The 17,190-nt window shown below is 33.1% G+C and overlaps 3 protein-coding genes across 4 annotated transcripts; 2 read left to right on the top strand and 1 right to left on the bottom strand.

Moving 5' to 3' along the window:
• Positions 1-1,595: 1,595 nt before the first annotated feature.
• Positions 1,596-4,375, bottom strand: LOC112023587 (agamous-like MADS-box protein AGL104). 2 transcript variants are annotated; one of them, XM_065778251.1, is made up of 11 exons: positions 4,164-4,375; positions 3,842-3,895; positions 3,709-3,727; positions 3,529-3,590; positions 3,414-3,441; positions 3,234-3,295; positions 3,045-3,144; positions 2,911-2,961; positions 2,619-2,758; positions 2,232-2,421; positions 1,596-1,948 (listed from the first exon to the last, which is right to left on the bottom strand). In XM_065778251.1, the coding sequence occupies exons 1-11, from the start codon at positions 4,346-4,348 to the stop codon at positions 1,811-1,813; spliced, it is 1,029 nt and encodes a 342-aa protein (XP_065634323.1). In that variant the 5' UTR covers positions 4,349-4,375; the 3' UTR covers positions 1,596-1,810. The 2 variants fall into 2 exon arrangements, with proteins under 2 accessions (XP_065634323.1, XP_023911967.1); XM_024056199.2 differs by having other exon boundaries at positions 2,619-2,746.
• A 1,760-nt stretch (positions 4,376-6,135) lies between these two features.
• LOC112023643 (photosynthetic NDH subunit of lumenal location 4, chloroplastic) lies at positions 6,136-10,325 on the top strand. The gene is made up of 4 exons (XM_065778223.1): positions 6,136-6,621; positions 8,967-9,059; positions 9,992-10,052; positions 10,192-10,325. Exons 1-4 carry the CDS (start codon positions 6,247-6,249, stop codon positions 10,323-10,325), a joined length of 663 nt encoding a protein of 220 aa, XP_065634295.1. The 5' UTR covers positions 6,136-6,246.
• A 3,471-nt stretch (positions 10,326-13,796) lies between these two features.
• LOC136069556 (short-chain dehydrogenase TIC 32 A, chloroplastic-like) lies at positions 13,797-16,893 on the top strand. Its single transcript, XM_065778250.1, has 8 exons — positions 13,797-14,467; positions 14,563-14,794; positions 15,300-15,379; positions 15,495-15,651; positions 15,757-15,838; positions 15,989-16,076; positions 16,329-16,375; positions 16,498-16,893. The coding sequence occupies exons 1-8, from the start codon at positions 14,344-14,346 to the stop codon at positions 16,696-16,698; spliced, it is 1,011 nt and encodes a 336-aa protein (XP_065634322.1). The 5' UTR covers positions 13,797-14,343; the 3' UTR covers positions 16,699-16,893.
• Positions 16,894-17,190: the final 297 nt, after the last annotated feature.

Genomic DNA, 17,190 nt, shown 5'->3' with positions numbered 1-17,190 from the left:
CAAGTGCTTCCACTGCCTGAATCTTCGAAGGACTTGCAATTGCCAATTTACATTTCTAATGAAGTAAGATGACTAAGATCGACCCAGCCACAATCAATTATATAAAAGTTTTATGTGTTGTTTTGTCATAAGTGCTTTTGGAGTCCAAGGTAGAAAATCTTTTACAAAATCTAAAAATAATAGATCCTGAAAGAAATAATTGTCATCAACAACAAGTGTTCCATTGTGGACTAGTGAAAATGAAAATGTTGAATATGCATGTGTAAGTAGGAATCCCACATTACAAAAATGAAGAATTTAAAAAATTAATATAATGTAATTGATTCAAAATCTATAAACTTAAACTTTTGAATTAAATGACATCATGTATGTTGTATTAAGACCTTAATTTATAAGGGTACTAATTGACCCAACCGCCCATTAATTATATATAAGTTATGTGTGTGGGTTTGTCGTAAGTGCTTTTGGAGTACAAGGTAGAAAATCTTTTACAAAATCTAAAAGCAATAGATCCTAAAAGAAATAATTTTCATAACAAATCCCCAAGTGTTCCATTTGTGGACTCATGAAAACGAAAATGTTGAATAAACATGTGTAAGTGGAAATCCCACATTACAAAAATGAAGAATTTAAAAAATTAATATAATGTAATTGTTTCAAAATCTATAAACTTAAACTTAATTTTGAATTAAGTGACATCTTGTATGTTATATTAAGACCTTAATTTATAAGGGTACTATATGAGTACTGAACATAATTATATTGTCATGTGAGCAGGGTGTGATGGGTTATGAGTCAAATGGCACACTCATGAATAATGCATCAAACAAGGACGATGGCTCATGGGAATGGGATGACCTTGTCTTGGCCAAAAACTATAACTTGGAGGATCTTGATGATTTACTCTGAGTGCCTCAGTTTGTTGGGGTAAATTATCTGAGTCAGTTTCATTATCTATTTCCTTCTTCTTTTTTCCCTTCTGTTTGTTGCTTAAACAAATTTTACAATATCGTGCTACTGGAACCGAGACAGATCCTATATGCAATAATGCATCATCTCCATGAAATGCTCAATTCATGACAATTGAAATGTTGGACTAAGATGCTTCTTTTGGCTTAATTAAGTACATGATTAGCTCTCAGATTTTGACGAAATCATCACTGCATTATTGCGTGTTTACAATTTTAAATACACAAATGCTACTAATAAGATCATTTTACATCCATGCTATAATAATTTATTTCACAATTTTAATCTGTTGATTTGTTAGTTCACTTGATGAATTTCCTAAAAAATGATGAATTTCAAATATGGAAATAAGGCAAAGGGGTTGAAATATTCAAAACATATGTGTGGAGGGGTCTGATCACTGATGTAGAACATAATTTTGAAATTTTGGATTAGGGTTATTATTTCCTTGATTTTAGGTTAATATTTTCCTAATTAAATTAAGGTCCTTTTATGTTAGGGTATCAATTAGAATTTCTTGTTGAAATTTTTTTAATCAACACAGTTTTATGGAGCCTCTAAATTGGCATCCAAGTCTATAAACAAAGTCAAAATTAAGAATTTCATAACAGAGAGCTTTTCTCCTTTCTTTTTGGGGGACTCTAGATTTCTCCTTGTAGATTAAAGAACCCTTTATAAATTTGAGGGTTATTGTCAATATCACATACATCTTTTAGCATGTTAAGAACTTTGTGATTCCCCAGCATTGCCCAGTCTATCCCATAAGAAAGCCTTTGTTCGAATCCCCTCTATTGCACAATTACATAACTTATCAGCACAAATGAAAAACAAAATCATCTGGTCATTCTACTTTAAACTGAGACAGCTTGCTCTCATAGTTTGCATCTTCATCGCTAGAGGGCATTTGCAGGCAATTTGATGCAGTCTCTACCTGCTGCTGTGACATCATTGATGAAATGCTTGCTCCTGCAATTTCTTGCTGGCAAATACAAAAGATATGTTATTGATATATTGTGGTGAAGACAAAATTACTTAGATATGAACCCACACTAGAACACTACCAAGAGTTCTAATAAAGGACCACAAGAGGTTAATAGAACCCTCATTGGGTGTTAATGGGTTACCTCAAGCCACTGATCAATTAGGGAATGTTTAATAAAATTTCACCAATTGGGTTTCATGTCATTAGCTCCAGTCAAAAATTATTACTTAACAACATAAAACACTAATCAAATAATTAAGATTTTTATTAGAGTGAGAACCTTAGTGGAAGGAAATGAATTTGGGGGCATGAATGTAGAGAGGAGTTCAGTTGCAGTATAGGAATGATGCCAAGAAGGTAATCCATCATCTCTTTGATTGCTCATTTGACACCCTCCCATGTTACATGGCTCCACATTTATATTTGTGGCTTGAGATAACTGATCATACATTGCTGTTGAGGATTGATTCCTGAAAGTAAATTCAAAAATTACAAATAAGTATCACAGATTGAAAACAAAAATGTGAAATTAATTAACTAATATTGTAAAATTTTGTAATATCCTTAGCATTAATCTATAGGAATTGATTTCTATCAAGTTTGATGAGTAGTGTTCTCTATAGATAACATGTTCATCTTAAACAAATGTAAAATACTAATTGCTTACCGCATAGCAGTACAAGGTGATTCAGATCCTCCACAAATTTGGTTTGGATTGTGTCCATTCTCTGGCAACCAAGTAACAATCTCGTTTTCAAACGATGTTGGCACCCCATCTTGGGTGTCAAAGTATATCTGCGTTTGATGCTAGAAGTATTCAACATTTGTCAAAAATTGCAACAATAACTCTGAAATTTCATGGCCTGAAACTAATCACTGAAATTCTAGTCATATGAAACCCACCAAAGGTGAGGGAGATATGTATATCTTATGTAAATGAGAATATATAGAGTTTTCACCTGTACACTAGATGGATCATAGGTAGATAAATGGTTTCTAAGTAGATCTTCCTGCAAATCAAGTATAAAATGGATGAGTTGTTGGCATGGATTAGAACATACTTAGACCATAGAGAACAATAATTAGGCTCCACCTTTCTTTGCTTAACACGCCTCAAGGTTTCCAAAAGGTTCTTCTCACATGAATCAAGTTCCTCTCCTGATGTGATTAAAATTGGCTCTGGCTCAAAAATCCTTATTCAATAACCAAGGAAATTACTTAGAATGCAACTCAACATTGTAGCCCATGTAATTAATTTCGGTTTTAGTCACATTCGCCTAACCTTAACTGGTTCTCAGCCATCTGAAGCTGATGTTGCATGTTGCTAATTTCTTTTTGAGCTTCCTATGTTAGTAAAAAAAAAAAAAATTAAATCAACAAATTGTTATTATGTTTGTGTGTATATATAGCAAGATTTATATTTAGTCTAACAAGAAATGACAATGTTTGTGTGTAATTTTACCTCAACATTTGAATTTTGGGCTGAAGGGCTGTTTGAACAAGTTGAAATTAGATCAATAAATTAGAAAATAAATTGGAATGATCAAACATATAACAATGACGAGGGAGAGACATACTTTGACAGTTGAAACGCTATATCATTTTCATTCTTGATCTTCTGAAGGGTGCCGAGTAAAAACTGCGTGGATATGATGTTTAATAAGAACTATGTATAATTTGCAAAGTTGGCTTTTTCTTAATTCCTTCACAAAATATTACCATAATACTATAGACATTGTGTCAAATTTTTACGATACCTCTCTATTTTGAACAGCGCTGCAAGAAAAGGGAAATGGTCATTAACAATTTGGTTTTATGTAGAAAAACACAAATATATGAAAAGAACATAGTAGAGGAACAAAAACAAAATAGTATTAGTAAAATCCATACCCTCCTCTATCATGATCGGGCAGATTTATATAACGTGCGAGCACATCTTCAATTCTACAAAGAAAAAATAAATTTTCATTAAATTATATGTTTTAATTATTTTTAATATATATGTCAAATTTTATATTAATTAGATGCTGTTTACTAATTTTAAATAAGAACATGTTATGTGGATAATTTAAAAAAAAGAAAAAAAAAGAAAAAGGTAAATGTACAAAATACTAAACATATTCATTCTATTTATATAAAGAAGGAATATGCATGCATGGGAGAGGCTATGTATATATAAATAATGATTATGAAAGAAAACACAATTGCTCACCTTCTTTTGCCAGAGAAGTGAGTGAGACGACCTGAGGGAGAGAACATAATGAGAGCAATATCAATGTCACAAAGAATGGAGAGTTCATAAGCCTTCTTAATGAGTCCATTTCTTCGTTTGGAGAAGGTGACTTGCCGATTTGTATTGTTTTCTATTCTCTTAATCTGGAGTTTAACACGACCCATTTTTAATCAAACTTGTCCTTAATGAAATCTCTCTTTAAGAAGCACAAAGAAAAAGTAAAAAAAACCACAGCACAGAAACTTTCAAAAGCAAAAGAGAGAGAGAGAGAGAGAGAGAGAAGACAAGAAATGCGATGGAAGAGTGGAGAGATACAAGGAGTCGGAGTTTAATGGTTAAATCTTTATAGTCTCACCTTGAAGAGTGGAAGAGGTTGTTTTGAAAAAATAAAACTAAAGTGAATGGATCAAATATACACAACGTTGTATGATACATTTACTAGCTAACCCCAACAAATAATTTGGTGCATTGGTTGTTCATTAGCGATGTCTGGACTCTTTGGTTCCTTTAGTTACATTATTTCTCCAATTCTATCTAATCATGTCCAGCAGTGATCTTTATCCATGGTATATTTAAATTTTTTTTTTTTTTTTTTTTGTGCTAACCAACCAAGCTATGGGGTCATGAGTATGAATCAGATATACCAAATTACAACTCTTGTTTTTAATTAATAGTTAGGATAAAATATGAATTTTTTAATTTGTTAGTGAAAAATTGTCTTCAACGAAAGAGAGAGAGAGTATTGGCCCAAACCATGTCAATTGTTAGAGCTACAAATAGGCCCAAAGATTTTCAGTAAGGCCTTACAGGTCTGCTCCATGATGGTTTAAATCCTCGTATTTGGATCGAGGGCAAAGTCATTATAGGGGAGTTTTAACTCCTTAGTGCTTATAAACAAATATAATAATGAATGTGATTAGTAGACTTTAATTACCTTATAATTGAATACATAAATTACCTTTTTTTTTTTAAGAAAATTACATCTTTTTAATTGGTGACACATCAATTTATAAGTTCAAATGTATTAAAATTTGTAGTACATACCTGTAATTGTAGCACTAATCTTTAAGCAAATATTGACTAACTTCATATCATTATCAACTTTTTTTTTTTTGAGGGCCATATCATTATCAATTTAAATTAGTGCAAATTACAACTACGACCCATATGTTATAGGTTCTCTTATGTTTTATTGTGTGACACTTGTGACATTTTCATCCATTTAAAAAAAATGAATAAAATTGAGGAAGAAAAAATAAAATAAAGAAAGATTCCTATGGGGTTGTGGCACCTTTGGATGTACTAAAACTTTTCTCCCTTTAGAACAAGGATCATGGGATTTTAGCTCATGTCAACTAAACCAAGCCTTTAGCTAATTAGATTACTGTAGATACAAATGGATCAATTTAGGGGAATATGGGCTTGTCAAAAAATAAAAAAGGGTGGGGGGGTGGGGTGGGGGGCTCATGAAAGATTGCGACTAAATCAAAGGGTTTTCAATATCTTTAATCAATTTCACACACCTCATAATCCAGCTTTAAGCCCTGCAGAATGGACTCTTTTAATTAAAAATATTTCTACTATTAATTTTATAATGGAACCTTCTATCTTATTGCAGAAAACCTTTTGAGAACCTTCCCCATAACCACAATTGATCATATTCATTCATAAATCAAAGTTCTGATGCTTTGGCAAAATTGGATGCTAGACTTCCCAAATACTTGACTTCTTCTTCTTCTCTCTCCTTTTTTTTTTTTCGTTAGCCACTTGGCTATTTTTGATTACCCTACGGTGATTCCTTTGGTAGCAAGCTAAAGTTTTTTTTTTTTTTATTTTGGCAATAGAATGACTTACAGCTAATCTATAATATTTTTGCACCCAAAAAAAAAATTTTATTTTATTCTTCTAAATTCATTTTCCACCCAAGTGGGGCCATGTCATATCCAATTTTCCCACTCAAAGGCGCTTTGCAAACCAAAAAGCTCTACAACCCCTCAAAGCTTCATTCAGATAGCTTAACGCAATCCAAAAGAGTGTGAAAATATACAAAGACCACAAAACAATGGCAGTCTCAGCTCTAACAATTAAGACCCCAAACTTCCATTCCCTTCAAACCTTCAATCCCACAAAGTCCTTCTTCACCACCACCAAACCCACTTCTTCTTGCTCCTGTTTTTCTAATACAGACAATGCAAAGCTCTCTACATCCACAGCTTCAACTTCTGCTACAAAGAAACGCGTATTTGAAATGGGTATTGGGCTTTTAGCAGCTTCGGTAATGGCTTTGTCACCGTTGGACGCGAACGCTACGAGAGTTGAGTATTACGCCACTGTGGAAGAGCCTTCGTGTGAGCTCAACTTCGTTCGCTCTGGCCTCGGTTACTGTGACATTTTAGTCGGCTCTGGTGAGGAAGTTCCTTATAGTCAGCTTATCGATGTGAGTTTCAATTTCCCAGCTTGTGTATTATATTGGGTTTGCTTTTCTTTCTTTGTTAGTATTATATGTTAAATTGTTCTATATTTCTGTAATTCTCGTTTGTAATGTTGTTGTTTCTTAGATGCTCTTTCAAATTCTTGTTTGAGAATGTCTACAAAATTACTGTATAATAATCTGTTGTTTTTTGGAGGATGGTGTTTGGGGTTAGTATAAGATAATTCAAGTTTTTAGGTTGTGTCATTGATAATTTGTTGAGATAGCGGAAGTTTTGATTACTATGAGTCTAGTTAATTAAATATAATGGGTTAATGTGATATAGAAATAGGAAAATAGAACACACAATCACACAAGAACAAAAAAATGTACATGTTTTGTCCTTAGGCCTACAATCACAAAAATGAACACAAAAAGTCTTATGGTGAAGCAATTAAATTCCCATTCATATGGCTTACACGTAACAAGGAGTGTTAGAATTGTAGTCAAATAACAATCAATTGATAAGTTATCACTCTATATCATAAAACACACAGCAATAGGATTCTTTTTTTCTCTAAACAAATTGTGCTTAGAACTCTCTCAATAAAACTAAGGGGTTGTCCTATATAATACCCAAAGTCAGATTAGCTTTTTTTCACCAAGACTGAGAAGTTCTAAAGAAAAGAATCAATCCAAAAGTTATCCAAAGTTGGGTAACTGAAGTCCTTGTCTAACTTGAATTTGGTTAGCCATGACACAACGTAATCTTTTAGATTGGTTGGATTTATTTTGTGGGATGGGTCTTTTATTCTAAGTTTCCGAGGCACAAGGATGTTTATGCTTGACTCTGTGTGTAAAAAGAAGCTTTAATCTGATATTTTTTTCTCAAAAAAGTCATACCCAATGGACAAAATTCTCACTTTTGCAGTATTTGAGAGAGGTCATGGTAGGCAATCTTACCCGCAATATCTTGGAAAGCTGATTCTCAAACTTGAACCTGCAACTTATCTCTTTTGGTGGAAGGCACTTGCCATAGTTTTTTCTCAAAATTCCTGAAAATTTCAAGAAGAGATTTTTGACAAATGATTGTTGAAGAATTGGCCAACATGGTAGTGTCAAGCTCAGAGGAGCAAATTTCTTGCTGACCATGTCAAAGCTGCCTCCAACCTCTCTAATGAAGTGCTTTGAAATATAACATGGATAATATCCAAAGCCACTATGATGCACATGCCAAAATATACGTTTAGAAAAATATAAAGCCAAATTGAACATATGAGGAGCTAGAATGTGTTTATGAATTATAAATGCTTTCCATGTCACTAAAATCATTTAAATTTGTATGATTCAAGTTCTTCTACCTTCTATCAAACGCTATCTACATTTATACAACTATGTCGTTATAGACTGTGCTTTGCTTATCATTATAAGATCTAATATCCAGAATACCTGAATTCTCCAACACACACCCACCAAACAGGAAACCCCATCGGTGTTGTTTCCCAAGCAGTGAGATTTCTCAGTCTTTTTCTGACAAAAATTCTGCTTGCGATGTTCCACACTTCTACAACTGTTTGGCAATGTTTGGAGCTTCCACTCTTTTAGAAATTGTCTCAAATTCCCATTTGGATTTAGTTTTATTATTGGGTTTCCTTGGTGTGGAAGGAAAGGTTTTCCCTTGGTGTAGAAGAAAAGGAATTTTCCTTGGTATGGAATCAAAGTTCCTTATTTAAGAAGTAATTGGGTATTCTTGTGCATAAAAAATAAATAAAAAAATAAAAAAAGAATTGAAGTCTTATAAATAGGCCTTTTTGCAAAGGGTTTAGTGGCTGTTGCCCAAGGATCACATGAGGAAATTAGAAAAGAACATGGAGTGGGTTTCTTTGAAGAATAGTGTTTGTCTATTTTTGTACGAGAGAGTTATTGGGTGTATTGGAGCTTTGGGATTATGAGTTTGTGAGTGTTAGATTTGTGAGGTAGTTTCTATTTGTGAATTTTTTTGTATTTATTTGTGATTTTTGTAAGTGTTGTTTATGTGAGTATGTGAGTTTGGTTTGAGGGGTTTGATTGTGAGTGATTGTAATCCATAATTTATAGTGGATTTTGGTTGCTGTTGCCCGAACGTAGGCTTGGAGTTGGCTGAACCACGTTTAATATTAATGTCTTGTGTGATTGTTTTATATTATTATTCTTGTGAATATGCTTCCGCTAGCCCCATGATATTAGTTTTGTAATTATAGGCCTCATTTAGATCAGCATATCATATAGTCTGGGTACACGTACAGGACTCTATATAATGTTGGTGAGAAATGCACTAATTGCCTGCTATTTGAATAGGCAATTGAATTTTCTGAAATATATTTCCAATACAGATGCACTACACTGCAAGATTTGCTGATGGGACAGTCTTCGACAGTAGCTATAAGCGTGGTAGACCTCTCACTATGCGTCTTGGTGTTGGCAAGGTATATATGATGTTGTCTCATATATTAAATTATTGATAAGATCCTGTCTTATTGTCTATCATTAGAGTGGACATGAAGCTTATCTCTTATCTTAATTTTATGACCAATGATGCTTGAGCAATACTACTTTGTCTTCATGAAAGTTAAAGCACATAGAGATGCTCTTTGGACATCTTACATATCCCTTAATCTGATTTATCTTCATTTTTCAGGTCACATTATCTGCATTCTATTCTCATATTTGTTCATGCTGCAGATTTTTTTTTTATTGATAAGTTGTTCATGCTGCAGATTTATGTCTGTACATCATAAAAATCTAAATAGATATTCATTTGGGGCTGTAGCCACTGAAAACTCTTGTTCTTATAGGCTGTTCTGATTTTGCTATATTTAATTAACAGATAAAATTATTCTTGTGCTCAAGACGATGTGTATTTGTGTTCTTTGGTATCCAAGAAACGTGTAGCATAAGGACCTTTGTAGTACATGGCATGTCACAGAGGCATTATGAGATTAACAAACTGCACATTGTTTTACAAAGCACTTGAAATATTGTCCCTTCCCTTCAGGCATCTGGTAAAATTGGAAAAACACTTGAAATATGTCAATTCACCTCATTAATTTTGAGAGAGAGAGAGAGAGAGAGAGAGAGAGAGAGAGAGAGAGGTATTTTTGCCATTATATCAATTGAACTGATTGGGACTGATATATTGAGTACAATCTGTTTTACGAATTGAGTACATGGCCAAAACACAACCATTGGGCTATCAGCTAAGCTCAGTTGACATCTACATTCGTTACAATTTTATGTATTATAGTAGTTCCCCTTTCTCCCTTAGAGAATAAAAGACTGACAATCAAGGTTGCAGATAATTCAAACCTTCTTTATCAAGGTTAATTCAAATTTATCTTATACTTAATTTTTCTTCCAGGTCACCAAGGGATTGGACCAGGGAATTTTAGGTGGTGAAGGAGTACCTCCAATGCGAGTAGGTATGTCATTCAAACAATTTAAATAGACTTAAAGAGTTTCCTTTCTGTATGTTGTTTCTCATTTGCCCAAAATAATTGTCATTGTGCCTTACCTATAAAATAAATAAATAATAAAAAATTGTCATTGTGCCTTACACAGGAGGAAAACGTAAGCTTCAGATTCCCCCTGAATTAGCATATGGGCCAGAACCAGCAGGATGCTTTTCAGGTAAAGATCCATATAATGGAATTCCAAGTCTTACCCTTACAATGATTAACAGTCTTGAAACTTGACATGTTCTATAATCATAAAATGCCTACAATGTGCTGAATAAACGAGGCTAAAAAACAAACAAAACAGAAAAAGATATGGTTGCTCTCTCTCCTGGTGAGTGAGCTTCCACCCCCCCCCCCTGATCCGCCACAAGCGCCGATCCACTCTCTCTGTCTCCATTGGTGTGTCTATGTGTGGGTGTGTTTGATTTTGTGGTGTCTGTGGGTTATTTTGTTGTTGATTTTGTGGTGGTTGATTTTTGATTTTGTCTGTGGGAGTGTGTATCGGAGGAAGAAGCAGATGATGAGGGGTTAGTTGTGCAGATGGAGAAGAGAGAGAAAAAAGGAGCGAAATTAGAAATTATTAAAATAATCTATACACGAGCTACAGTAACCATGTATATATACACGGTTACTATAGCTCATGAAAATTTTTAGAAGAGTTTACACAGTTTTACAAGATCTGAAGTGGGAGGATTTTTGGCCAAAGTGTGTAAAATGAGGAAGTTTTTTGTATTATAGATGATTATCCACATACTAATGCGAATGCTCTTAGTGTAGAATTCTATCTTATATATATATATATATATATATAAAAGATAGTTTGGTGGGTTTAAGGTGTTTGGTACTATTGTTTAAATATCACAACATGTATTTTTACAACTTTTTTTTAATTCACATGTATTTTTATAACACATATTTATTTGTTCCTAGTGTTTAAACCATAGTTTTCAGTATTTAAATAACATTACACGTATTTTCACACATTTTTTCAGCCACACGTATTTTTTAAAAATACAAACAACGTTACTAGAACAACATTATCTACCGAGCCCTTTAATATTTAAATAACAATACTAAAAGTTTTTTACCAAACAGCTTTTATTGTGCCAAGGGTGGTGAGGTAAAAGTGTAATTACCTTGTGTGTAACAGTGCAAGAGAGTAAATTCAATAACTTTCAACTTTGTGGTCTCTTCAACCCATTAATTGCTGCATTAATAGTTTTCAACGTGGTCTCCTCAACCCGTTAAAGAAAAAGTGTCTCTTCAAAGAGGTAAAAGTTCATGCTTGATTTAATAGCTATCCTAATTTTACTATTATTAAAATCTATTTAGATACCGTTTATTACTAAAAATACTATAATAAAATAATTTTTAAATGTGTAAATAACATTGTAAGACTTAAATTTAATGAAAATTTTGCTGAATTAAACAACTTGTGGGTCTTGGTCACTTAGTGTTCTTACTCTACAAACCATCTTCATTTCTAGTTGGATGTAAAATATACCAAAAGAATTGACATGGTTTTACTTGATCAAGGATAAATCTTTTGGTTAGCTTGGCTAGGATAATAATTATTTACTCAATTCATGCAATGTAATAGTTGTTTACTTTGTCCCATGATGTTAGGTTCTAAGACTTTAGGAACTAATGTATTAGAATTTCAATTTGTTTTATGTTGGCAAACCATGATCAAAATATAGAGTCTATGTTTAAACTTGCTCAAAGTGTGTTTATTTGTAAAATTGGAATCGAGTGATTGCATAAATTATTGGACAAAATCTACAAGGCTCGATCGATAGAAAATTAGACTCAATCAATCGAACTACATGCAGATTTATTTTTCTATAGAATTTCCAATTTAGCCTAAACCTGTTTGATGTGTAGGGTTTTGTGTGTTTACTCCAAGTATAAAAGAAAAAACCCTAATTACGTTTAAGAAGTCTTTTTGATGGTTGTGTGTTGAATCTTTTGTGAGACCTAGAGGTATTTACCTTCATACACACTTAGAGTTATCAAGATCAAGATTCATGTCAAGAGTTTGATGATCTTTTCAGTTGCTGCTTAAAGAACTTTAAAGAAGATCTGAAACTTTTGAGTGGAGTCTTAAAGTCACAAGTGGGAGAACTTGTGTTTGCAATAGATCAAGGAAAGAAGTAGTCCATAAACTCAGAGTTGTCACATGGTTGTGGTAGTAAGTTTTATACTCGAGGTAGCAATAAGATGTTAGTGGTTTAAGTCTTATTGTACAAACTTTAATTCTTTTATAGTGGATTTGGTTTACCTTGAAGATATTTAGGTTAAATCCTCCTTAAGTTTTTTACCGGTTTGGTTTTCCTGATTTATCTTATCGTTATGTTTTTTTATATTTCCGCATTATTTACACGATATGATCCTATTGTGTTAATCTAGATTTGAATAATTTATCTAAGTAATCACTTGTCTAGATAACTAGGTTAAACAACTTGTGTTAAGAGGTCTAAAAACGTACATATGAAAATATACATACTCGACAATGTGATATATACCTAACTAAGTCAGGACAATAACTTCCTCCTACTTAATCTTCTTAATAATGGAATGGAAAAAAATATCAATTAATATTGTGGTACTCAATTCACCATGGATCTTACAATCACCATGTAAGAAGCCAATTAAAGATTGAGCAACTAATACTCCAAAATTAATGCCAACAATGACAAGTTGTTGCATGCCATTTATCACAACAACAAGATTCCAAGAAACTAATTCTCATCAATATCCTTCATAATTAACCTTAAAAGGGGAGGAGGAAGCTTAGAGAACCAAGTATGCACAAGATAATCTAAAAAAGAGGCCTCCCGTTTTACTAAAAACCTGAAATTTCTAACTTAAGTATTAGAGGACTAGTGATTAACACCATATTGGTGTCCTCTAACTTTCTTCCATACATATGAAGGAATCTCTTTTCAAGTCAATTGTGCAGCCCATTCTACCATTAAGACATTAATTTATTTCAATATGCTAAGGTGTGCGCACATTTTTTTTTTATTTAAAAAGAAACCTAGAAATATGATGATAAGTTTATAATTTATGAATTTTTATAAGACTCTCATATACTTTCACACAACTTTTGAAAGAGATTTCTTCATATTAACATTTAATCATATCTTAATGACTAACTTGCCTCATTAACTTGTATGTATATATATAGCACGCAATTAGAGAAATTTAACACGTGAATTTGCTTAATTTAATTATTGAATAATTGATACTAACAAATTTCCTATATAACATAAAATTAAATGAAAGAAAGACAACTCACTATAATTTTTATTTTTTATTTTTTATCTCATTATGATTGAGAGCTATACTGTCACAATCATTTTTTTTTTTTTTGGTGGTAAACTTGTCACAATCATATTGTTCCATATTACGCAAAACTTACACAATTCCACAAAATCATATAGAAGACATGCAAAATGATGTGATAAGGTCTAAATATATGTCGTTTTAATGTGAAGAAGCATCCACCGAAACGCCAAAAGAGACAACGGCGATCATATCCCCCGATCTTTTCATCTATGCCCATGTCTTTTTGGATCATCTCTAACTCACTCACACCAATCACAAATAATAAACAATTGGTGAATAAAGTAACCTCCATTTTCTAATTAGTCAAGTAAATTAAACCCTCCATTTGGATTAAGTGTTGGATTCGACCCACTAACAAACAACAATAGACCCAATCATACACACATTTTATCTCAATCAATCAATGACAAATATGTAATCCTCTCTCTCTCTCTCTAAAATTGATTCTCCACCTAGCTACTACACCAATAAAATCCCATAAAAACCTTTTCTTTTTCTTTAAGCTTTCAACTAGCCCTGCAAAAGCAAAGCCCTCTTTCCCTTCTCTTCTCTGTGATCATTTTAATTAGGCCCCCCATCAACCTCTCTATCTTTGTAGCACACATACATAGAAACACAGTAAATGCAAAGCGGCGTAGGCTGCAAAATCTGACAAAGAAAGCACCACCTTTAGCTCTCTACTCAATACACCAAAACTGACAAGTAAGTACACGTACTTTGGGTTTTTTTGACAGTTTTGTGATACTCCAACACTGTATGTTGTCTTTAACCAAAGCACACAGAACTCATTACCCAAAGTTCCCAACTGAACCAAAAAAAATTCAAGAATACCCACCGTAACAAAAGAGACTGCTAGTTACTGCTAGAGAAACCCAGTTAAAAAAAAAAGAAAAAAAGAAAAGAAATGCTAGAGACCGTGAAGTACCTAATCGGCTCAGCCGGTGCTAGTGGCTACGGCTCAAAGTCCACGGCCGAGCAAGTCACCGAAAGCGGTGGTGATCTGAGCTCCATCACAGCCATCATCACAGGTAATCAATCATGACCGTTCAATCAAAAACCAGTATATATAAGTATGTGTGGGAGCTAGAGGGAGAGTCTGACTTGGGTTTTTGTGATTGGCTAGGGGCTACGTCGGGAATCGGAGCCGAGACAGCTCTGGTTTTAGCCAAGCGAGGAGCCAGACTGGTTCTTCCGGCTAGGAGCCTCAAGGCCGCTGAAGAAGCTAAAGCTCGTATCGTGTCGGAGTGTCCTGAGTCCGAGATTCTTGTCATGTCGCTCGACCTTAGCTCTCTCACTTCTGTCCGAAATTTCGTCTCCGAGTTCGAGTCCCTTGATTTGCCTCTCAGTCTTCTCATGTAACTCCAAAAGTCCTCCCTTATTATTATTATTTTTTTTTGTCGTTTTTTATTTTTCATAGTACGTTTTCGAAAATGTACTAGTATTGTTATTAGAATAATACATAAAACATAAACCGTAGACTATAATTTTGTTTTAATAATTTGATAATTTAGAAGGGTGAATTTGAATCATGTACGTGGTTAAAAATATTAAGAGATTTTTAGTAAGCGGATTATAATTTTTTATAATTTTTAGTTTCTTGATAACCAAAATACATATATATATATATATATGCGTTCGATGGCAGATTGATCTACATATATAAAAGAATATACAAAATATATTAGTATAGACTATTGTTTTGTATTCTACTATATGACCTGATTTCCATAATTTCTCGATGACCAAAAACAATTATAAGTGATCGATAAGACGTTGGTGTTTATAAGAATATTATTGTAGACATTTTAGACTATGGTTTTGTATAATAAGATGTGACTTTGTCTTTGTATTTGATCTTAGAAACAACGCGGGCAAGTTTACTCATGAGCATGCAATCTGTGAAGACGGAGTAGAAATGACCTTTGCCACTAATTATTTAGGTGAGCTATATTGACACATATTATAAAAAATGGTGGCTTTGTTAATGGGGTTTTAGCAGAGCTTCAATAATGAGCTTTTCTTTTTTCTTGTTTTGTTTTCAATGAATGTATGCAGGTCATTTTCTGTTGACGAAGCTGTTGCTGAATAGGCTGATGGAAACGGCAAAGAAGACCGGCGTTCAAGGCCGAATCGTGAACGTGTCGTCGAGCATTCACGGCTGGTTTTCCGGTGACTTAATCCGATATCTCGGTCTGATAACCAGAGACAAAAGGTGAATATAGAATAAGAAAAAATAAATAAAATATGTGTGTACTATATATGTATATGTATGTACGTATGACTTTGATTTGATTGAAATTTGTCTTGGTCTCTACAGCCATTATGATGCAACACGTGCTTATGCGCTCTCGAAGCTTGCCAACGTTTTGCACACCAAGGAACTTGCTTGGAGGCTTAAGGTTGTTTAATTATTTGATTTATTAGTTAGTTATTGGATTTGGAGACAGAAAAAGAAAAGTGAAAGTTTGTTTCCTTTGTTTTTAACTTGTTCTTGTTCAAATTGTTTTGTTCATTTAACATTTACAAAAATATTTTACAATAACTTGCAGCAAATGGAGGCCAACGTGACTGTGAATTGCGTTCATCCAGGAATAGTGAGAACCAGACTCACCAGAGAACGTGAAGGCTTTGTCACAGGTTAAATTGGAACCCCCAAACAAATAATAATAATAATAATAATAATAATATGTTTTAGTAGATTCCAATTAACTTAATTAGTAAAGGTCTTTGTTGTCAAATAAGAGATATTGTGTCTTGGCTTAATATCAAAAAATAATGATTGTGCGGCCAAATCATATGGTATTTATCAATACATAGGAGTATATATATAGTTGAGACCATTATGTTAACTTTTAATTCTGAGTTTTTGGGTGTTTGATTAATATGCAGATTTGGTTTTCTTCTTGGCTTCCAAGCTCTTGAAGACAATTCCTCAGGTATGTGTAAGCTAAAATATTGGATATACAATTCAATTTTAAATGAAAATTTCATCTTTAATCCTCTGATTTCTTAGAAACTGTCAAACCATATGACTGGAATGCGATAATATATTTTATAGGCTGCTGCTACCACATGTTACGTTGCCACTCATCCAAGACTGTTAAATGTGTCCGGAAAGTACTTTGCCGATTGCAATGAAGCTGCAACGTCAAAATTGGGATCCAACTTATCCGAAGCTGCACGATTATGGTCTGCTTCTGAAATCATGGTTTCTAGAGACCCAAAAGCAGTGTTTAATCCACTCAACGCCTTGTTTTGAAAAAGATATAAAAAAGTAGAAAAGAGATATATATTTATAAGAAACAAAAAGAAAGGAAAGAGAGAAAGAGAAAGGAAAATAGTACACACTAAATCTAGCTAGAAGAAATACGTTTGTATACTGGGGTTTGAGTATTGTAGTAATAGATAATTAGATATGATATATATCCTTTGTATGTTATAAGAGATATATATATATATATATATGTATGTGCACCTCTTAGTTGGTACAGGTTAAGCTATTTGTTAAGACTTATAAAAATGAGAGTATGAAATAGAATATGGTATGGTGCTATATTAGATTGCTATTATGATACAATGATTATGGGATTACAGTTTATATATGTTGATGGGTTTTTTGATTTGGGAAGTGAAAGTGCTTGGAAACCCTAAGATTGTGTTAATAATACAATTAGTACGCATGGATATTGGTTTGTTTAAAGCAAAAATATTTGTTAAAAAAGAGAGGAATGAGTGGACAATAAGAACATGG

Source organism: Quercus suber, unplaced genomic scaffold (genome assembly GCF_002906115.3).
Source record: "Quercus suber isolate HL8 unplaced genomic scaffold, Cork oak 2.0 scaffold_176, whole genome shotgun sequence".
NCBI classification, from domain to species: domain Eukaryota; kingdom Viridiplantae; phylum Streptophyta; class Magnoliopsida; order Fagales; family Fagaceae; genus Quercus; species Quercus suber.
The sequence above is the reverse complement of the archived record's forward strand: the minus strand, read 5'-3'. Positions and strand labels throughout refer to the sequence as shown.